At 34.9% G+C, this 23,021-nt stretch overlaps 2 protein-coding genes across 2 annotated transcripts; both read left to right on the top strand.

The window, feature by feature from the left end:
• Window positions 1–205: 205 nt before the first annotated feature.
• On the top strand, window positions 206–1,195 carry LOC108981967. The gene is made up of 2 exons (XM_018981447.2): window positions 206–546; window positions 772–1,195. The coding sequence occupies exons 1-2, from the start codon at window positions 206–208 to the stop codon at window positions 1,193–1,195; spliced, it is 765 nt and encodes a 254-aa protein (XP_018836992.2).
• Window positions 1,196–3,284: 2,089 nt separating this feature from the next.
• On the top strand, window positions 3,285–6,693 carry LOC109003346 (uncharacterized protein At4g15970-like). Its single transcript, XM_035684315.1, has 4 exons — window positions 3,285–3,637; window positions 3,781–4,146; window positions 5,577–6,058; window positions 6,187–6,693. The coding sequence occupies exons 1-4, from the start codon at window positions 3,338–3,340 to the stop codon at window positions 6,248–6,250; spliced, it is 1,212 nt and encodes a 403-aa protein (XP_035540208.1). The 5' UTR covers window positions 3,285–3,337; the 3' UTR covers window positions 6,251–6,693.
• The last annotated feature ends 16,328 nt before the right edge of the window (window positions 6,694–23,021 follow it).

The raw sequence follows: 23,021 nt of genomic DNA, 5'->3' as shown, positions 1-23,021 counted from the left end.
TTTCAAAAAAATGTAGTGGTCTTGGATTCAGGGAACTTGAGAGCTTCAACAAAGCTATCTAGCAAAGCAACGTTGGAGAGTTTTCCAAAACCCAGAATCTATTATAGCTAGGGTCTTACATGACAAGTATTTTAAATCTTCTGGTGTGTTGGAGGCAAAGATGAGCAGTAAACCTTCTTTAATTTGGAGGAGCTTGTGGGGGGCTATGGACCTGTTAAAAAAGGGGCTTGTGTGGAGGGTTGGTAATGGGGAGAGTATTAAAATATGGGGTGATAGGTGGATTCCTCAACTATCCTCTTATAAAATACAATCTCCTATCAAGTGCTTCACTGAGGTTGATATGGTGGCAATGCTTATTGATGGAGAAAAGAGTGAGTGGAAGGTGGAAGTGGTGAAAAAAGTGTTCAATGAAGTTGAGGCTGAGATTATATGTGGTTTACCTGTTAGTAAAACTGGTAGGTCAAATAAACAAATTTGGGCACCTTCCAAGAGCGGGGTTTTCAATGTGAAATCTGCTTACCATTTTGAAATGCAGATGAGGAGAAGGTTGCTAGGGGAGTCCTCAAAGGTCTTCTTTGAAGATGAAGGATGGAATGATATTTGAAGATTAAAAGTCCCAGGAGTTACAAAGATTTTCATCTAGAAAGTTTTAAATAATTACTTGCCAACTAGAAGGAACCTATTTAAAAGAAAAATACTTGAAAATCCTTGATGTCTGTAATTAGTATTATGAAACTATCTGTCATGTTTTGTGGAGTTGTGCTGCAACAGTGGATGTTTGGTAGAAGGTAGTAGTCCAGTTCAGAAATGGCCATCAGAAGAAGTGGACTTTGGATTTGTATGGAGGAAAATGACACAATTTCTTAGCATGGAAGAATTGGAATTGACTGCTATAGTCTTGAGAAATATCTGGTCAAGGAGAAACAAATTTATCTTTGAATCATGTTTTAATAGTCCTGCTAACATTTTTGAGCAAGCTGAAATGTCAAAGGCTGAGTATATGGTAGCAAATAGTGCAGAATGCCCAGGAAGAAACCTTGCAGAAAGAGAGGAGGTGAGATGGAGGAAGCCTAGGGAGGGGGTGACAAAACTAAATTGGGATGCTGCTTTTCTGAAGGATAGTAAGAGGATGGGAGCTGGAGTCGTGTTTCGAGATCAAGAATGGGATATTCTGCTATCTGCTTTTATACCATAGTCAAGTATTATGTCAGCAACTCAAGCAAAAGTTACTGCTTTATGGAAAGCTATGAAGATGTGTAATGAGTTGCAGATGGGTGAAGTTGAACTAGAAGGTGATGCTTTATGCATTGTAAAAGCTGTTAATAATAGAGATGAAAATTGAGAGTGGGGAGGTCAAATAATTGAAGATATTCGGTGTTTGTTACATAATAGACCCCAATGGCTAGTTACTCATACACTTAGAGAGGCAAACAAAACTTCTGATTATTTAGCAAAGCTTGCATTGAATGTAGGTGAAGAGGTAATCTAGATGGAAGATGGTCCTGAGGGTCTGTATAATTTGATTTTACAAGACAAAATTGTAATTGATTCTTCTTATTGAAATACAGAGGTATGTTTTTATTAAAAAAAAAAAAAAAAGATCGTTTTAATTTAATTTAAATAGCATCTTAATCATTATAATTTATCCATATCTAAAATTTGAAAATATCTAATGTATCTATTTTTTTTTAAAATCTCAAAAGCAGAGTGCTTTGTTAAATGAAATAATCAATCATTACAATACTTGTAAGTGGCTTTTTCCCCATTTGTCTTAGCAGGTCTGAAAATGGCAACTAAGAAAATAAGAAGTGAAGGCAAATACAATTATAGAATACGTAAACGTCACATAATCTTTTTAAAAAATAATGAGATTTATTATTAAAAAATTAATTCTTTTAATCTCCTATTTATTTACTTTTTTTTTTTTATAAAATTATACATTACTTACATATTCTACGACTGCAAATACCATTTATTTTTTTTAATAAATATAACTTCTTCAACTGGTTTGATTCGAACTTATCGTACCATTTAGATAAGAAAAAATCTATTCATCATCCCAACTTCCATCATTCTCCTATCATCCTATGATGTGACATTAAATGATAGGTTCACAAATAAAATATAATAAATAATATCTATTCATTTAATGCCACATCATAGGATGATAGAAGGATGATAGAAGTTGGGATGATGAATAGCATTATTTTGATATTAATAAAAAAAATGATAGTGATAGGATTACTATCCTATTACTACCCATTTACTACTCATAGTTCATTTTAAGTTTTTTTTTTATCATTTTTTTAAAGTATTTTTTTAACAATCTTAACCATTAAAAAAATTAAAAAAAATATATATATATATAATTTTATTAATAGTTAGTTTTTTAATCATTAAATAAAAAAAATTTTTAAAAATTATATAAAATAAATAATAAATAAGTAATAATCATTTTCCATAAAACAAAAAAACATAACCATACGGAGCCCACGAGTCCTTGCGCAGTTCTTCTCTGAAAAGAAAACAGAGAGTTTTCAAAATTCTCGCACAGGTTCTTCTCTTCGTGAGTTCGGCAACCACATTTCCTCTCGCACGAGATTCTGCAGCGGTAAATCACAAGTGTGGATAAGACCAGACGTAATTAACGACGCAGATAAGGGTGTACAATAACAATACAGAAGAACACTCTGAGAAGCATCTGTAGCAATTGCCTCCCAAGCAACTGACCCCGATTGGATTCCTGCAAGGCTAGCCTTTTGTAGGGAGACAGAATACTCTCTCATTGCTTGATGGAACTTAAAACTTGGTAAAATGGCAATGATGGACCTTCACCTCTAGCAGTGATCACCTCTCTCTCTCTCTACTCTCTGTTTGTAAGAAGGAGATTGTCAGCCATTTTCAATTTGTAATTTCCGTCGACAGTTGAGAAGAGATGCCTTGCCGAAAAGAAACCTTATCAGCTACCCACGGAAAACAGCAACAAATACAAGAGCCCTAGGTGATTTCGCGATTTCCTCTCACACAGGTGAGCCCTTTCTTCTCGCATAGGTAATTTTGCGATTTGTGATTTCCGTCTAAGGGTCCAATGTAAAGAGCCCTAGGTGAAGATCCCTTTGTCTCTGCCCAGAAGTTCTCTCGAGCTGGTAGAGAAAAAAAAAGGATGAGTTTTAATTTAATGATAAAATCGACAATTTACAACAGCTGACATGGAGGAGGGTGTGGGGGGTGGGTTAAAATGGAAGGCTTCTTGATACCATTTTTCTTTAGGTAAACCAACAGAGAAACTTCTCTGCACATCCTATTAGTATGCTCCGACCAACAACCCTGGCGCTCCATGAGACCCCCACACCGTTTGAGTTACCACAGGAAGCCTTCACCTCCGGCGACGACGCCTTTCCCAAGAACCGGTGACTCTTCCTCCCCCACTCTTAAAATGCTGCCCGAACAGCCAGCCACCCTAGTCCTCCGCCGCTTTCTTTTCTTGGTCGCCGTCTCCCTCTCCTGCGTGATTCTCTTCCGAGCTTCTTACTTCGTCCGCTTCCTCCCTCGCTTCCAATCTTCCACCTCCGGTTCCTCCTCTTTTTTTCCATTCAACTTCTCCTCTGCCTTCGACGATTCCCCTCCAGTTAGTTTAGTTTCCTGTTATCTTTAATTAAGCAATTAAGTAATTAATTGATGAACTGTTGAGTGCATGCTTGGCGTTGAGGCTGCACATGTTATATTTTTCTATAGAAGATTTAATTGAGTCGTTTGCCCTTTATTTTGTAACTAAGGTAGGCTGGTGACGGATATAGGCTTGAAAAGGTTTTGAAGGATGCTGTCATGGAAGATAGGACTATAATTATAACAGCTATAAATAAAGCGTGGGCAGCTCCAAATTCGGTGATTGATCTCTTTCTAGAGAGCTTTAAAATTGGATATCGTACCCGTAGACTTTTGAACCATTTGGTGATTATTGCCTTGGATCAAAAGGCATTTGCGCGTTGTCTCGTGATACATAAACATTGCTTTTCTCTTGTCAGTAATGGAGTCGATTTTCGTCATGAGGCCTACTTTATGACCCCTAATTACTTGAAGATGATGTGGAAAAGGATTGATTTCCTGCGCTCTGTTCTTGAGATGGGCTACAATTTTGTTGTCACGGTAATCTCCTCTTCCTCTTCTTTTGCATAGAAGTACACCCCTCAAGCCCACAACTTATTTCATGAATTTGTCAAACTTCATTGTGTCTTTACCTTTTATTCCACTTCTAATTGTTTTTCTCTGATGAAGCTAGCTTTCCTGACTTGTAAGTAATTCACTTTTAGGCAAACTGAGTGTACATCCTCATTACTTTCACATATACAGTCAATGGACATTTGGAGAGAGAGAAGGAGTGGAAAAAAAAAACATTTTAGATGAACTGGATAAGGAGCCCCTAATATAAAAAACCTTTGGCTTTAGGTATTGAATAGCTGGAGAGTTGAGCAAGTAGATTGCCAACCATTGGAGAGTACACTACATCAATGTTCTAGTTTATGGGATTAGATGTATTATGATAGTGTCTACTTTTACTGCAGAATTTCTTGGGCCAAATAAGAAGAAAGCTGGCTGTGTTTGAGGAATGAGTATGCTTCAAGTCTTGTAACTGACAAAGCAGAGTCCGTGGAGTAAGGCAACACCTGAATGGTTGATAGGAAAGCAGATGGGATTATGTGAGGGATTTTTGGAATAGCAAAAGTCTCTGAGAATTTAAGGTTGATCTCTGAATTGAACATAACACCCCAATCCAACATTGGAAAAGGGAATAATTCTTATAGTCTATGGAGTGAGTAAGTTACAAAGTTAGGCTTGAGTGCTTGGTCCCATATTGGCTTCAGCACATTCTTCTTTGGATAAACTATTCTAAAAAACTATAAAAGAAAAGAAAAGAATACGTTCAGAAAACTTTTTCTATTGAAATTATAAAAAAGTGTAATGCTAATACAGTCATGGGTTGTGCAAGTATCACACACTCCTTTTAAAGAAGTGTGGGGTTCACCATTAAAAAAATTAATTTTTTCATGTGGATCTCATATTTACTTACTTTTTTCAATAGGAGTGCGCGGCCCTTGGATTATGACTACAAATATCATTTTCTCACTCTTTCTCTTCATAACTAAAGTTCAGAATCTATTCAACTTTTCACCTATGCTTGAGGTCTGCAACAGGGGCAGAAGTTGAAACAACTCAGAAAGCATTGGAGAAACACATTCTTTCGCATAATGTTTAAATTAGAAAACTGATTTGACTATTGGTGACAACCTGATAAGAACTGCAGATTACAAGTACTTTAAAAGCTTTTCTTTTTGGTATCTGCTTCAAGTCAATAATAGCATGCACAAACTTCTAAGCTATTCCATTTAAGGAAAACATTGCAATCTGTTAGGTGGTATTGTAGTGTTTATTGCATAAGAACGTTTCATTTTTATCAGCTTTGGTCTTAAGGATACTTATTCTCTATAATCACTATCATGTTTCTTATCTGATTGCAATCAGTCTTGTGAAGAACTTTCCTTGATATTCAATGGCTTTTTGGTCGCTTTTTCCTCCAGGATGCTGATGTCATGTGGTTTAGAGACCCATTTCCTCAGTTTTATTTGGATGCAGATTTCCAAATAGCCTGTGATTCTTTCCTAGGGAGCTCCGATGATTTACATAACAGACCCAACGGAGGCTTTAACTATGTAAAATCAAATAATCGATCAGTAGAGTTCTACAAATTCTGGTACACTTCGCATGAAATTTTTCCTGGATACCATGATCAGGATGTCCTCAATATTATCAAGTTTCATCCCTTCATCCTAGATATTGGACTAAAGATGAAATTCTTAGACACTGCGTATTTTGGTGGGCTTTGTGAACCTAGCAAAGATTTAAATGAAGTTTGTACAATGCATGCAAATTGTTGTTATGGCCTAGACAGCAAGCTCCATGATCTAAGGATTATGCTCCAGGATTGGAAGCAATTTATGTCTTTGCCTCCAAGTTTGAAGAGATTGTCAAATTTGTCCAGGAGGGTTCCTCAGAATTGCAGGTGCAATGAACATTTCTTCCTTGCCGTGGTGATTTCATTGTAAAATCAGTGCTTAACACATTATTCTTATTCAGTTAATGAATCTTTATTTCTGTAGCGGTTCTTATTTTGTGCTACTTTTATTTCAGTCTCGATTCTCTCCATCATTATGATTCCCCGATGCAGGACATTGAAGAGGGAGGGCATGATTGACTAGAATTGTATACATGTTGCATTATAGATTTGCCTTTGTAATAAAGCAGGGGCGCCCTTAGTGGGCGTGCCCCTGCCACTTCCCTTATTGGGATGCCAGGTATAACACCTGGCATTACTCTAGGCGTTATATCTGGAGTTATGGCTGTAACGTTGGCTAGCCAACGGTTACCATACGATGATTGATTTTTTCCATCTCTGGCAGATATCATCTTGGCATTTTGGAAGTCTATTTGTTTTGTGAGTGAAAATATGTAGGTTGTGGGCATATTGAGTGTCTCTAGATTTATGTATGTAGCACACTCACACACTGGACAAAGGAGAAATCAGAGTTTTGAATACTGAATTCACTTATGGAAAAACTACACAGATTATCCTTGAGGTATTTCTTCCAGTGTGTATATTTACATAAATTCTAACATTGGTATCAGAGCAATCGTTAGTTGTTCTTAGTGATATATATGTCTCTATTTTTTTTCTTGTTCATGTAAATACTGATATTTTTTTTTCTTACGATTTGTGAATCTGATCATTGTATATATAATGTTATGAATCTCTATTTGTAAAACATGTTTAGACTATTAGAAATGCCATGGTCTCTTTCCGTAAGTTTTTATTCATCTTCGTTTACATGAACATCGCTCCATTAGTGGATGTATTTGACAATATGAATTTTTTTATGCATTCATCTATTGATTTGTATATACATTGTATTGTATTTTTTGAGAATACAATACATGTTGTATTCATCATGCACTGCACCGTGACGCTGTGCACGGTGTTGGTGCTCACCAGGTGCTGCATGCACCATGGTGGTGCGCACTACACGGTTGTTGCACAACCACATGGGTGCTACTTGCACCATGTAGTGCTGAGAGCACCGCGTGCAACAACGCGCATTGTGTGGTGTTGCGCGCACCATAGTTGTTACGCGCATTGCAGTGGTGCAGCGTGCACCACAGGCGCAGCCCACCACAGTTGCCACTCAAAGTGATGGTCAGAGCACATCGGTGAGTGCTTTTCCATCCTGAAGTGACTCTGTGAACCGGCGGCTTACTATAAAGGCGGCAAATGGTTGCTGTATTTTTTTGGTACTGTTCACATGAATAGTGGCCAGAATTTGAGGTTGAAGACATGTTTTTTTAAAAAAAAAAAAAACTGATTTGGGTTTTTTTTTTTCAAAAACGTGTTTTATTATGTTGGGCTTTTCCAAATTAGTCTAGATAAAAAAAAGGGTTGGGTTTGTGCTTATTTTTTAACCCAACCCAAGAAATTTTTTAAACAAGACCCAAGCTTGAAGTTTTGTTTTGTCTGGCTTATAACCCATTTTCTGGACTAACCCGTGAGTTTTATTGTGTTAAAATGGAAAAAGTGTTTTTTGTTTTGAACCCATGACCTAGAAGGATCCAATGGGTAGGCACACCACTGGGCTTCTACTTCCTTTGGTTATAGGTGGGGTTCTTATTTTATTTATGAACTAATTGTGCTGGAAAAAAAAAATTTTTTCTTAAAAACAATTTTGGCATAATTATTTTTTCATATATATATATATGATTGGTTAATGAAATTATCACTGGATAAGTAAGGTTATTTATTTTTGTTTTGGCCTACAAATTATTTTTCAGAAGTGATAATTAGTGGGAGTATGGTTGAAATTAAATTGAATTTTTAGTCTCCCATATAATTTAAAATTGCGTGAAAATTAAGTTGAAAGTTAATAATTAAGAATTGTGGCGCAAGAGATGATTATGAAGCCTATCAAATTTTCGTTTTTGTGACATGTCTAGATTATTTTTTCTCTTTAACTTAGATTAATGCAACATTTTTTTGAAGTGTGTAATATCTAATTTGTGCATTTTTTGTAGTGAAATGGCATCGAAAGGTATTATTGCATATTTGAACAAATGAGAAAAAGTTGATGGGGAGAATTATGACATTTTGTATCTTAAAATCCAATGTGTCTTGAATGAGCAAGAGGTCTTGGAGACCTTAACTCACTTCCTAACTGAGCCTGAAAATAGGAACTCAGAATAACACCATGAGGCCTTTGAGAATTGGCTCAAGAAGGATAGATGTGCGCGCTTTACTATGTTAAGCAGCATGCACAATGACCTTATCAGTGAGTTCGAGGAGTACAACACTGCTTAGAGTATGTGGCAAGCATTGAAAGTGAAGTTCGAGAAAACTTCTGCCACGAGGTTGTGCGGATTGACTATGATGTTTGAATCTTACAAGATGTGCTTTGAACACACGATAAAGCAGTATCTTAGAACGATGTCATCAATGATCTGTGAACTCAGAGTGGTTGAAAATAATCTGACTGATAAGCAATTAGTCCAAGCGGTGATACGCTCACTACCCAATTCTTGGGAAATAATGAGCCAGAATTTGACGCACAATGAGAACATCGAAACCTTTGGTAATGTGTCGCATCATTTGGAACTTGAGGCCGAACACCTAGAGGCTATTAAGCCTAAACATTCATCCTATGTGGCTAAGCTCAAGAATAACAAGCTTGGGGTAACTAATGGATGTGTGCAAAAAGAGTCACGAACTTTCAAGCATAGCAAAAAAGGCAAGCGCGAGAAGAACAAATTCAAACAAGATTGCTTTAACTGTGGAAAGAAATGTCACTTCGCTCATGACTGTATTAAGCTGAAGAATGTACAATCTGATTATTCTTTTTTTTGTTTATATAACTAGTCATGTGATGGTTGCTCACTCTTATTCTTTGTGGACTGTTGATTCAGGAGCAACCGAGCATATAGCAAGAGACAGACTTGGATTTGTGGAGTATTGTTGAATTCCTGTTGGGAGTTGTGATATCAAGGTGAGGAATGAAGCTAGTGTGGAGGTGCTGAGAGTTGGTACCTACAAGCTAGTCTTGCGAGGCAGTCGTATTCTATTACTTCATCATGTGTTATACGTTCCCAAAATATGACGAAATTTACTTTCCGTAGTTACTTTAATAAGACTTGGTTTCTGCATTTTATTTGAAAACAATGGTGTTTCTATATTCTTGGGCCATGTTTTTTATGGTTATAATTTTCTTTTAGATGGTTTTATGATAATGTATTTGGATTATTCGAATTTAATGAATCTACTATTTTTTTCACTAAATCTGATAATTTAGATTTAAATAAATGGCATGCTAGGTTTGGCCATATTGGGCAAGAGAGAATGACACGGTTAGCAATAGAAGACCTAATAGGCAATCTCGCTAAAGTCTCTTTGCCACATGTGACCTAATGAATGTGAGGGTGAGTCATGGAGTTGCATATTTCATCACATTCATAGACGATTTTTCACGATATGGTCATGTTTATTTGATCTCTCATAAGTCTGAAGCATTGGATTGCTTTAGATAATACATGAGTTTGGTAGAGAATCAATTAGACAATAGTATAAACACTCTAAGAACTGACCATGGACGTGAATATTTGTCTGAGTAATTTAAAATGTTATGTGATGAAAAATGATTAAAAGGCAGTTGATGATGTCATAAACGCCACAACAAAATAGCATGGTGGAAATGACAAATCGGACACTGCTTGAGATGGTTAGATCGATGATGACACAATCAAACCTACCAATATCATTTTTGGGGGATACACTTTTGACTGTAGCCTACATCATTAACCAAGTGCCCTCAAAATCAGTGTCGTCTACTCCGTATGAACTTTGGACCGATGAGAAACCAAACTTGAATAACTTGCGGTCATGGGGTTCAGCGGCTTTGTTCATGATTCTTTTCATAAATATGGAAAGCTGGGTCCTATAGGGAAGAAATGTATCTTTATAAGATACCCTGATCACTCTAAAGGGTATGCATTAATCGATGAACAACCTGATGGAATAGTATCTGAAATTGAGTCACGAGATGTGAGTTTCATCGAGGATGAATTTTCAATGAAAGGCAAGGTTGATAGGAGTTTGGAACTCCAAGAACTTGTTAATCAAGAGGAAGCCACTCCAAGCATCCTAGTTTAGAATGATGATATTTCTCAAGCTCCCAGGAACATTGGAGTGATTTAGCTCCTAGTAATAATATACAATAGCTTTAACCACGTAGGAGCTCTCACGTGAAAATGTTCATCGTTGTCAATTTGGAATTGAATGAGAAATTTTCATTGTGGGGCTACAAGATAATGATGAGCATAGAACCATTCAAGAGGCTTTCTCATATTCTACTAAAGATGGGTGGATGAAAGCATTAAACGATGAGATGGAGTCTATGAGGACTAATCAGGTCTGAAATCTGGTAGACCTACCGCCAGAGCAAAAGGCCATTAAGAATAAATGAGTTCTAAAGGTCAAACATAAAGCGGACGGGTCAATAGAAATGTATAAAACTTGTCTCGTGGTGAAAGAATATACCCAACAAGAGAGTGTAGACTATGATGAAACATTTTCTCCAGTAGTAAGGTTTACCTCAATTCGCTTGATTCTAGTCATTTTAGCACATTTGGATTTGAAACTCTATTAGATGAACGTTAAGACGACTTTTCTCAATGGAGAACTAGATAAATATATCTATATACTGAGACGTTTAGTCCTATTGTAAAACCTACTACTATTCGTCTTCTTATCTCTCTAGCGGTTTCTTCCAACTGGGCACTTCATTAGTTGGACATACTGAATGCATTCCTACACGAAGATCTTGAAGAAGCCGTTTACATGAAACAACCTCCCGGGTTTGTGCATCTTGACTTTCCACACCATGTCTGTAAGTTGAAAAAGTTTACATATGGTTTAAATCCTCGAGCCTGGTTTGCTAAGCTTAGTGATTGATTGTTATCTTTAGGTTTTTGTTGTTCATCTTCTGATTCATCTTTATTTATCCTCTGTACTGATTTGGGTTGTCTATATATTCTCATCTATGTCGATGATATTTTAGTGACTGGGTCTCATTCTTCTCTAATATCAGATTTTATCAATGCCCTACGTGTTTCTTTTCTTGTTAAAGATCTTGAATTGCTACATTATTTCTTAGGTATTGAAGTACATAGAACAGACTCTGGTATATTTTTATCTTAGTCCAAATATATAACTGATTTGTTACATCAAACCAACACGCACAATTCCAAATGTGTTTCCACTCCCATGTTTGCTTCTGAAAAACTTACTGCTCTTAATGGTTGTACTTTTGAAGATCCCCAATTGTATCGTAGTGTAGTTGGTAGTTTACATTACCTTACTTTTATAAGACCTGATATCTCATTTGATGTAAATTGTGTCTGTCAATACATGCATTGTCCTCGGCTTCCCCACTGGACAACTGTCAAACGTATTATGTGTTATCTCAATAATACTCGATATCTTGGTCTTTGTTTTTCTCCTAATTCTTCTCATCAATTATTTGCCTTTACTGATGCCGACTGGGTTGGATGCCTTGATGATCGACAATTCACAGGTGATTTTTGTGTGTATTTTGGGAACCATTTGATTTTTTAGAGATCTAAGAAACAACCCACAAATGCTTGGTCTTCTATTGAAGCCGAGTATAAATCCGTTGCTAACACTGCTTGTAAGCGTATTTGGTTGTAGTCTCTCTTGGGTGAACTTGGCATTTTTCTCTCTACTCCTCCTGCATTGTGATGTGACAATCTAAGTGCCACATATCTATCTATGAACCCAATTTTGCATTCTCGAACTAAACACGTGGAGTTGGACTACCATTTTGTACATGAAAGAGTGGCAGCAAAATCACTACAAGTCTTGTTTGTGCCCAGTAAAGATCAGATTGCAGATATACTCACTAAACCCCTCTCTACTAATCGGTTTCTGTATGTTTGATCAAGCCTCACTCTCACTTTAGTGTCGCTTGAATCGCGGGGGGATGTTAAGGCAATAGAATTCATGCCACCAAGAAACTTTCTAGAAGTGTGGAGAATAATTCTAGAGAATCTCTTTGTAACCAAAAAGGTGATTAGGCTAACTAGGTGTCAAAATATGTATGGTCATATGCTACAATTATGTTATATAAATGTCTATATATGTTGATCTCATGCATGATTTATTGTGTGGAAAAAGTAGTGAATGATTTTTGAAATGAGAAAGGATACTCTGTAAGAAAGTTCTTTAAGAACTTTTCACAAACGTCTTGTGCTCCTTTTTCTTTTCTGCGTTTCATCATGGATCAACCCACGAGCTTTATGGTCAGGGGTCAAGCGTCCTCAAACGATCTATATATGGCTTAAAACAATCATCTAGACAATAGTATCTCTGATTCCATCGAGCCATTCTCTCGAATGAGTTTACGATGATCGTAGAAGACCATTGTATTTATATAAAAAAGTCCAAAACAAGTTTTGTGTTGTTATCATTATATGTTGATGACATTTTGATGGCTGGAAATTATAAGGGGATGATTGTCGCCACTAAGGAGTGGTTATCCCTTAATTTTGAGATAAAGGACATGGGTGAGACAAAATATATTTTGAGAGTTAAGATCTATTGAGATCGTTCAAAGAGACTTATGTGTTTGTCTCAACAGACTTACATAAAGAAGGTTCTCGAGCACTTTCAAATGAGTAATTGTAAACCCATTGACAACCTCATTGCTAAATGCAAGATCTTATGCCAAGAAATGTGTCCTAAGACTCCAAAAGAGATAGAGAAGATGACTCATGTTCTCTATGCTAGTACTATTGGTAGCTTAATGTACGCAATGATGTACTCGACCATATATATGCTATGTAGTTGGCTTGATCAGTAGATTCTAATCTAATCTTGGACTGACTCATTAGAAAGCAGTCAAAAGGATTTTTTAGATATCTCAAAGGAACTGTAGACTATACGTTATGCTATCAAGGTTCAGATTTGCAACTAAATGTTTACAATGATGCTGATTGGGGCAGTGACCTAGATGCAAATCGACAACTGGATATGTTTTCTTTCTTAACAATGGCGCTATTACATGGAGTAGCAAGAAATAACCCTGTATAGCTTTATCCACCGTGAAGTTAGAGTACATAGCATGTTCAGCAGCAGTTCAAGAGGCTGTTTGGTCGAGGAGGTTCCTTCAACACCTAGATATCGGTGCAGATTATTCTGATCCAGTGAAGATTTTTTTGCAACAGTATGGCTGCTCTTGCATATGCTAAGGATCCAAAGTAGCATAGAAGAACCAAACACATTTATATTCGATATCACTATATAAGAGATATGGTGGAATAAAAGGAAGTGGTTCTAAAACATCTATCTACGAGTCGCATAATTGGTGATCCCCTGACAAAGCCCATAGAGAAAGACCTTTTATGGCTCATATTAGGAGTTAAGGACTGCATAGATTGTGATTATAATTCAGTTGACACAATAATGTAAACTTTAAACTTTATTTGGAGATATTAATGCAGTGTGATATTTTCTTTTTATTTGACTTTATCATATTATATGAATTGTACACACACACAAAGTATGTTAATAGGCTTAGATCGGCTCACTCACACGAGTAATCGCTTTTGGCGCTGCAAAGAGGTAGCGAGCAAATATGAGACATTGTGTCATTTACTAATTGTCTAGAGAGGGATAACTATGACACAAAAAGATATGTTGCCTTAGTGAGAACTAAGATAAGGTTCATTATGTTTAAGAAAACCTTAAATGGACACCCACAATCCATGTAGCCTATAGTAAGCCAGATGCAAGATTCTCTTTGGCGCCTTGACGGAGAGAAAATGAAGAAAATCGGGTTAGATGCAAAAATTGTGTCTAGACTAAGATTTGTACGATGTTTGATATGGACATATGCTCTTTGAGAAAGAGAGATCCACCGTAGCATGTATTTTATACTATTTGTGCTCTTGCGACTAGATATGGAAGTAAATGAATGGTTCTCTGTTTCTTCACTATGTGAGTCCTATATTTTATTTTTAAATGCCCTTCTTGACTTTTGACAATGTCATAAGATGGAGGTTTTGATATTTTCTACTCTAGCATATTGTCTATGATCATATTTGATACAGTCTAAATAGATATTGTTGGAAAAGTAGTTAGACTAAAATTTAGTGACATGAGAGCGAATGGAAGACTATTTGACAATGCATTTTTCCGGTTGTGTTTGCTAACGTCAAACTTTGACGCTACAATTTCATAGTGACAAATTTTATGAACACATTGCGATAACTTAGAAGCAATTAAAACATAGTTGAGTTTTTTTTTTTAATAACTCAAAAGGGATCGAATATGCTTGATTAGATGCGATCGAATGAATCTAGGGCATATGAGACACTTTAGGGATGTTGTTATGCTTGTCTTCTCTAGGAGAGATTTGGTATAGTGCTCCCACACAATTTTTTTTTTCATGTGTACTCGGTGGTCACACATCATATTTGTTTGTATGAACGAGATAGAGAACACAATGAGAGATATAGGCATGCCCACTATGTGTGAGTGGGAGATGTAATAAAGCAGGGGCACCCTTAGTGGGCATGCCCTTGCCACTTCCCTTATTGGGATGCCAGGCATAACGCCTAGCATTACTCCATGCGTTATGCCTAGAGTTATGGCCGTAACGGTTACCATGCGAGGACTGATTTAAATCAGTCGTTACCATGCGGTTACCAGGCGTTAAATCACTCCTCCATCCCTGGCATATATCATATTGGCATTTTGGGAGTCTCTCTATTCTGTGAGTGAAAATACTTAGGTTGTGGGCATATTGAATGTCTCTAGATTTATCAATGTAGAACACTCACACACCGAGCAAAGGAGAAATCAGATGTTTGAAACTAGATTCACTTGTGGAACCACTGTACAAATTATCCTTGAGGTATTTCTTCCGCTGTATATATTTACATAAATTCTAACAGTCTTGCATGTGAATTTTTGGACATGTTTGGTCTCAATGTATCTCAGCGGTGTTCACATGTATGAATTGAGGGGATGCAGATGTAACTGCATCATTGTCGAACAATGACATAGTACCCCCACCACGTAATGGAAGGTTGTAGTTCCACTACCTTCAGTTGTCACAATGCCAATAGGTTAACGTTTGGGTAGTGAAATGATCTCAGATGATCTGTTAATAATAGTGAGAAAATGGTGAAAAAATAATGATAAAATATTGAGTAGTATTAAAAAATAGTAAAAAGTAAATAAAAAGTAGATAAAAAATAATAATAAAATATTAAATAGTAGTGGAGTGATCTCACTTTGAATTAATCAATATTACAAGTACCCCTAAGGGCGATGACTCAATAGTTTTTGGGTTACTATTATATGGTTTATATGGTTTAACATATACGATAAATAACAATATTTTGTATTTAAATGAAAATATGAATTCATCTTCAATTATAAATATAAGTCGTATAATAACTCGTTGTATTTACTATAGCTGAGATTTAAACTATGGCTTAAACTTAATTAGAAAGAGCGCGTAAGACTTTCTACTATTTAGGCCTGTTTTATTTTTTTTTTGAAAGAAACATACTCATTTCATTAATGAATCGAAGTTACAAATGTGATTTATTAATACAAGAAAATTCAATACATAGAAAATCCAGTCTATAAGCCAACTTACGCAACAACTCTGGGGCTTCCCCACACACAAATTCTTTTGTGGCGGATATTGTTTTAACTTCTAATCAAACTCTCTCAAAACAGAGAAAGCGCTCTATAAAACAGAACTTAAAGGCCCTCTCTATCCTCCCAGGAAAGAAGAGTACGAGACACTGCTATGGACATCAAATCCAATAGCCTATTCCTATTTTATTAAAAAAAAACTAACAAAACAACTACAAATAACCACATTAACAACTACAAGACCACAAGCACTGGTGAGACCCCAGATGTCACACCCACCGCAAGCATCGTCATCTCGAGCCCTAGTGGAATGAGCACTCAGCTTCCGTATGGACCACAACAGCCCGGCCGTACAATCTCCAGCCGTAGCATCGCCCACCGCTCTCAAAAGACTCTTGCCTCAGATTACGTCCGATCGAAAGGCTCAAACCTCACTCGGGTCAACAAAAACAGAAACAAAATAACTACAAAATACTGAAACAGACAACAAGAAAGAAACAGAAAAAAATAAAAACTGATGAACAGTGCACAATGGTTGGCATTGGCTCGTGCAGAAACTGTTCACGCTGGGAGAAAAGTTGATGGTCAGACTTGGAAGTCTCGGAGTCAGAGGTTCCACAGAAACCAAGCGTGGCGTTGGAAGAGGGCTCCTCGGTGGCGCGTGAAGGCCACGCGCCAACGATGTCCGGAACTTCGTCCCACGCGTGCAGGCTCCACTCCGATGGACGTCGAATTTGGAGGTCTTGAAGATTGGCGTTCATCATAAAAAAGAAATGTCGCGTCCAAATAACAATTCATGGGTTCTAGGCCTGTTTTATTTGTTACTATCGAGTGAGGTGTTTTCATGTTTATGCCTAGGCAACATCATCTTTGAGAAAAAAATCAATATTAAAACTAATAATAACAATAATGAAACGATGCGGTCTCGACATATCAAAAAGAGATTAGTGAAGCAATAAATATTTATCTATTTGCAAGTTAACATATACACTAAAAACATCATTAATGTAGCAACATGTTACATAAAAGTGTTGGTTTTTTTAATATTTTTAATAAATATAATAAATAATATGTCAAGTACCTTACATATAAAAGAATAGAGTAATGTTATATATACGTACAACTTTAAGTATAACATTATACGTATTGAATAATAACTTCATTTAATTATTATTTTTTTAGTTTAAATCTTGAATTTAAAATTCTTCATCATTTAATAGCTGACATGTGTTTATATGAGTAAGCTTATAACTATAGATATAGATTTTTTCGAAAAAAAGATACGGTAAATTATTCCCATCTCATTAGCAAATCTCGGTAGCGACCGACTAGATCCGAGTAACAAACTAACCTGATTTTGAAACTATACCTATCGTGCTTCGGCGCCGTTCTCTTTGTTCACAGACTCTGTCACAGTCACAGGCTACATCCAGCTATTATTTATTAAGAATTACTAAGCCAAATACTACTTGACAGCTGACACATCCGCACGTTCTCCCCGCCTTTTGTTATATAGGATTTTGTAATTTGTGAAATGAAATAAGAATTTTGTAAATAATAAAAAAATAATTTATGAATAGTAATTAGATGGTTTGAAATGTTTAATGAGATTTTAAAAAATGATAGAAAAAAATTGAATAAAAATTATTTTAAAATTAAAATATTGTTAGAATAGAGTTTTTTAATATTATTTTTATTTAAGAATTTGAAAAAATTAAATTTTTTTTTTAAAATTTATGAAAACTATAATGATTAGTTTGAAAAAATTGTAATAATTAGTTTAAAAGTATTTGTATTTAAGTGATATTTAAAAAAAAGATGAAATGAAAATTTTGAGATAAAATTTTTTTTCCAAATAAACCCTAAGTATTAGCAGCCAAGTACACGTTCTCAATGCCTAACATCAATTTCTAAAAATAAATATCTAACATCACTTAGTTACCAAATGCTCCAGCTACTCTCTCTCCAAAAAAATAAAATCTCCAACTACTGTACAAGTCTAACCTCGAATAGAAAAGAGTAAGGCTTATGGTAGGAGTCTTAAAAAGTGTTTAGATGGCTTTAAAAGCTCTTTAATGAAAAAATTAGATTGTTTAAATTTTACTCTCAAATAAGCTGAAAAGTATGTTTAAGAAAAAACATCATTTTGACACTTTTTTCTCAAACGTGCTTTTTTCGGATAATGCAAAACGTAATTCGTATTTTAAAATGAAGAATGAAAATGGACGAAAATACCTATATAACTTTAAGATAATTATAACTTTTAAACTTTCAAGGATATGGTCATAATATTTAAAAATTCAAAAAATTATCATTTCTACCTCGTAAAACACTTTTTTAATTTGTTCCTAAACAAATGTAACATGTTTGAAAGTGTTTTAAACATATAGTTACTAAACAGTAAATAACTTTTTAACAGTAGAATTTATTACTTAAGTTATAAGTTATAAGCCTTAAAGCTACTGAAATCCCAAACATGCACATAAGTTATAAGCCATGAAGTTATAAGTTATATTTTCTATCGCAATCACAAACATGCACTAATGCTACTCATTACCCTACCATTATTCATTCATCATCTCATAATGTAGTATTAAATGATTAAATACTATTAGGATGATGATAAAAAAATTATAAATAGATTTTTCTTTAAGAATATTATATAAAAAATAAAAAATGAAATTAATAATAAAAGATTTGGAAACTTAGGGAATTGGAATGTTGCATTTTCTCCAAACTTAAAAAATAATAAAATCTTTCTATCAACTTAAAGTCTATTAAATTAATACGTAACTCATTACAGGTGACGGGTCCTCAATCAGTCTTTACAACAAATCATATGGGGAATTCAGAAAGCTTTTCAAGAACATTACAGAGAAGTTTACAATTCAACGTATCCTTCATTAGATGTAATATAAGATTGTTTATTTCATTTAGAGAGTCGAGTAACTGTGGAGATGAATGAGAATTTACAAAAGACTTTTATTAGGATGGAAGTGGAGGAATCTTTGAATTAGATGGGCCCTTTAAAATCCCTGGTCCCGATGGTTTTGGGGCTTATTTTCATCAAGAATTCTGGAGTGTAGTTGGGATGAGGTTACTGTAGCAGATTTCTAAATGATAGGCAATTTGATGTGAGGATTAATTCCACATATATTGCATTAATTCTAAAGATAAATAGCCCCATGTCTATTAATGACTTTTGACCAATTAGTTTATACAATATTTTGTATAAAATCATTGCTAAAACCCTCGCTAATAGGTTGAAGAAAGTGTTGCCGGACATCATCCCTTATAACTAGGGTGCATTATTACCGGGTAGGCTTATTACTGACAATATTATGATAGCTTATGAAGCCCTTCATACAATGAAAACTAGGCAGAAAGGGAAAGAATGAAGTATGACACTAAAATTGGATATATCCAAAACATATGACAAAGTTGAATGGGCATACATGAGGGCAGTTATGAAGAAGATTGGTTTTGGTGATAAGTGGACTGAGTTAATAAGTGGACTAAGTTAATAATGAAATGTGTATCAACAGTGAAGCATTCAGTACTAGTTAATGGATATCAAGGAAATATGATAATACCTACCAGTGATCTTAGGCAAAGAGACTCTTTGTATCCTTACCTATTCCTATTGTGTGCAAAAGGGTTAAGTGCTATGGTTCACAATTATGAAAGGCAGGGGCTATAGAAGGGGTTTATGTAAGGGTGGAATTAGTATCAATCATCTACTCTTTGCAAATGATTGTATACTTTTTTGTAACTCAAATATGCCGCAGTGGAGATCTGTCAAACAAATTCTAGACAGGTATGAACATGCTTTTGGGCAGAAGTTGAATATGCAAAAAACTTCTATTTATTTCAATACTAATACAAGTCTAGCTGTTAGAGATGAATTAGTACAAGACATTAGGGCAAGGGTGTGTAATGGTTGCGAAGTCTAAATATAAGGCTTTTAGAGGGATTAAAGAGAGAGTATGGGATAGGATTAACAGTTGGAAGAACCATTTTTTATCTCAGGCTGGCAAATAAATTCTTATAAAAGCAATAATACAACCAATCCCTACTTATGCAATGAGTGTTTTCAAACTTCCTAATTAGTTGTGTAAGAAAATCTGAACCATGATGGCTCGGTGTTGGTGGGGTCATATGAATCAAGACAGGAAATTCAGTGGAAAAAATGGAGTAAAGTGGGAGTTTCTAAGGGAGAAGGAGGGTTGGGTTTCAGAGATATTGAGAGCTTCAACCAAGCTATGTTGGCAAAGCAGTTCTGGAGGTTGCTAACAAATCCTAAGTCATTAGCTGCCAAGATTATGAAAGAGAAATATTTTAAACAAGGTAGTATTTTGTTGCTAAGCTTGGTTATGGTCCTTCACAGATTTGGATGAGTATATGGGGTCTGAGAATCTAATTAAAGAGGGTATGAGATGGAGGTTAGGGAATGGTCAAAAGATTAAAATATGGGGTGACAAGTGGTTGCCAACTCCTGCCACTCATATAGTTCAATCACATGTGAAGCTACTGTTAAATAGTTGATTGATAATACACAAACCTGATTCATGAAGGGAGATGAAGAAGAGGCAGCAGTAATCAATAGGTTACTTTTAAGCAAGAGAGGTTCAGACGATAAAATCGGTCCTAACAAATCTGGTATGTTCTCTGTGAAGACTGCATATTATTTGACAGTTCATACGTAGAGAGTGATGGGAGGTTAACAGTCAATTAGCAATAATGGTTCAGTTGGATGGAAGAAAATTTGGGAGTTGAAAGTTCTAAATCCAGTTTGAAGTTTTTCTATAGAAAGCTGTTAGTGAAGCTCCCTACAAAGAGGAACCTTTTTAGGAGGAAAGCTACTGATAATAATCTTTGTCCTATATGTGAACTATGTGAGGAGACAAGCTGTCACCCTCTATGGAGTTGTGGTGCTGCTTCAGATGTTTGGGCAGATGCTTTGAGCAGTTTACAGAAACGGAAATGTGTAGAGGTTGATTTTTATAATATATGAGAAGAGATGGCAACAAGATTACCAAGGAATGAATTGGAGGAAGCTGCATGTGTTCTTAGAAGGATTTGGTTAAGGAGAAATATATATATATAGGTGTGTGTGTGTTTTTGAAAGAAAGTTTGAAAGTCCCATATCAATTTTACAAGGAGCAAAAGAAGAGGTGGAGAGCTTTCAGCAGGCACAAGTGATGCTCAGAGATCCAATACCAGTAGAGGTTCCAGTAAATAGGGCTATCAGGTGGAAAAAGTCAAGTATAAACTCATGCTGTTATGAACTTATGGTTGAGATTTTTGCTTTAGAGAGGGCTATGGAGTTATATCTGGAAATTGGGTTAGAACAGGTCATTTTTGAAGGAGATGCTCTTGCATTAATCAAACATGTACAAAAATATGAGGAGAGCTGGTCTTGGTATGGTCAAATGATAAAAGACATTAAGGCTTAATTCCAAGGTAGAGATATTGGAGTATCCAGTATGCACCTAGAGAAGGCAATCATGTTGCATATCAAATGGCCAAGCTAGCTAATGAATGAATTTTTTTAATGTTTAAGAAAATGATTACGAATGAATTTGTATATTTTTTAAAAAATATTTATAAAATAAAAAGTAAAATTGCACTAGAGGCACGCCCAACAGTAAAAAGCACTTAAAAAAAAATCAAATAAAGCGATATCATACAATTATTATATAAAAATCTACTAAAATTGTGGAGTTTTTATACAAATATAATTCTAAAAATTTATTCTGCATCTAATTTTAAATATATAATGTCTTATTTCAGAATATTTTACTTTCATACATTAAATGAGATTTTCCTTTAAAAATAATGCATTGTATGTAATACTAAATACAACTAACTATGAGTCCCACTATATGTTAAATTCTCATTTATTTTCAAAATAAACATAATGATACAAAGGAATCTACGATATAGTTGTCAATTTTCTTAAAATGTTGTTAATATTTAAAATTAGAAAAATGCCTGGGTGCAAATCAAATATGCACACCACACACTACTTTTATTTTTGGTTCCTTATTGTTAATTAAAAAAAAAAAAAAAGTTCGTGTATCAGATGTTTGAGGTTGAATCATATCTTTTTATGAAGAGTAATGTTAAGTCTCTGTTTAAGCAGAGAGTATTGCCTCTTGAATATTTATCTATAAATAATATTAGCAATAGTGAAGATCAAACTAGTCACAAAAGAAAATAGTGTATTAATGGAATTCTAAATACATTATTTTGATTTATGATGTCATGTTTGATATGGGAACATCCAATATGTATCCGATTATAGATGTAAATTTCTCTAATAAATAAATAATTATAGTTTTCCTTCAAAAAATATGCACACCAGAATTTTATTTTTATTTTTATATATTTAAAAATTTATTATTAGTGAATTTATGTGTATGTATTTTTTTAACATTAAAAAAAAAAAACTGCAATGGTGTGCGGAGACGTTTGGATTCGAAGATGACTTGAGATGAGCTGAGATGAGTTGAGATGGATTGTGAATAGTAATGAGATGAGTTGTGAATAGTAGTGAGATTTGTGAGTTAAAGTTACTGAATAGTAGTGAGATGAGTTGAGATGAGTTGAGATGAGCTGAGATGAGTTGAGATGAGCTGAGATGACTTGCGAATCCAAACGTGCCCTTAAGATGTAACCCTAGCGTCATCCTTATCAAAAACTTAAAAAAAAAAATATCCACGTCAATCAAGTTGACATTTGAAAAAAATCTAATATCTTACCCAAACGGCTAAAGGACATAACCCTTACCCTTTATAAATGCTCTAGAATTATCACGATGGACTTTACTAAATAAAAATTATTATTTTCAAATTCAATACTATTTTCTGATCAAAACTGTACCCCTTTCAAATTTCGAATTCAACGTACAAAATAAGATAAGATAAATATTTATGATGATAAATGTTTGAACTTTAAAATCCTCTACAGTTACAGCTAAGAGCTCTCATTGGGAGCTTCTGTTAATATATTTTATATGTTTTTTTTCATATAATTTTTTAATATTTTTAAAAAATAAAAAAAATTCACAACATTATTAAAAATTACTTTTTTAATCACGAAATAAAAAAATAATAATAATACTAATAATAATAAAAGGGACATTCATGAATTTGCAATACCGCTGCTGTTACACAAGCATTTCCACATTAAAGGAAAGAGAAAATATCGACAGAGACGTAACAAAACCGTGGCCACTGCT

The sequence above is a fragment of the Juglans regia genome, chromosome 13, assembly GCF_001411555.2.
Source record: "Juglans regia cultivar Chandler chromosome 13, Walnut 2.0, whole genome shotgun sequence".
Taxonomy (NCBI): domain Eukaryota; kingdom Viridiplantae; phylum Streptophyta; class Magnoliopsida; order Fagales; family Juglandaceae; genus Juglans; species Juglans regia.
This window is presented reverse-complemented; position numbering and strand designations above follow the sequence as displayed.

Coding starts and splice junctions, on each gene's coding strand:
- LOC108981967 (XM_018981447.2), top strand. CDS start 206: ATGGACCTGTTAAAAAAGGGGCTTGTGTGGAGGGTTGGTAATGGGGAG. Junction 547..771: donor GAAATGCAGATGAGGAGAAG/GTTGCTAGGGGA, acceptor GTGCTGCAACAG/TGGATGTTTGGTAGAAGGTA.
- LOC109003346 (XM_035684315.1), top strand. CDS start 3,338: ATGAGACCCCCACACCGTTTGAGTTACCACAGGAAGCCTTCACCTCCG. Junction 3,638..3,780: donor ATTCCCCTCCAGTTAGTTTA/GTTTCCTGTTAT, acceptor TAACTAAGGTAG/GCTGGTGACGGATATAGGCT. Junction 6,059..6,186: donor AGGGTTCCTCAGAATTGCAG/GTGCAATGAACA, acceptor CTTTTATTTCAG/TCTCGATTCTCTCCATCATT.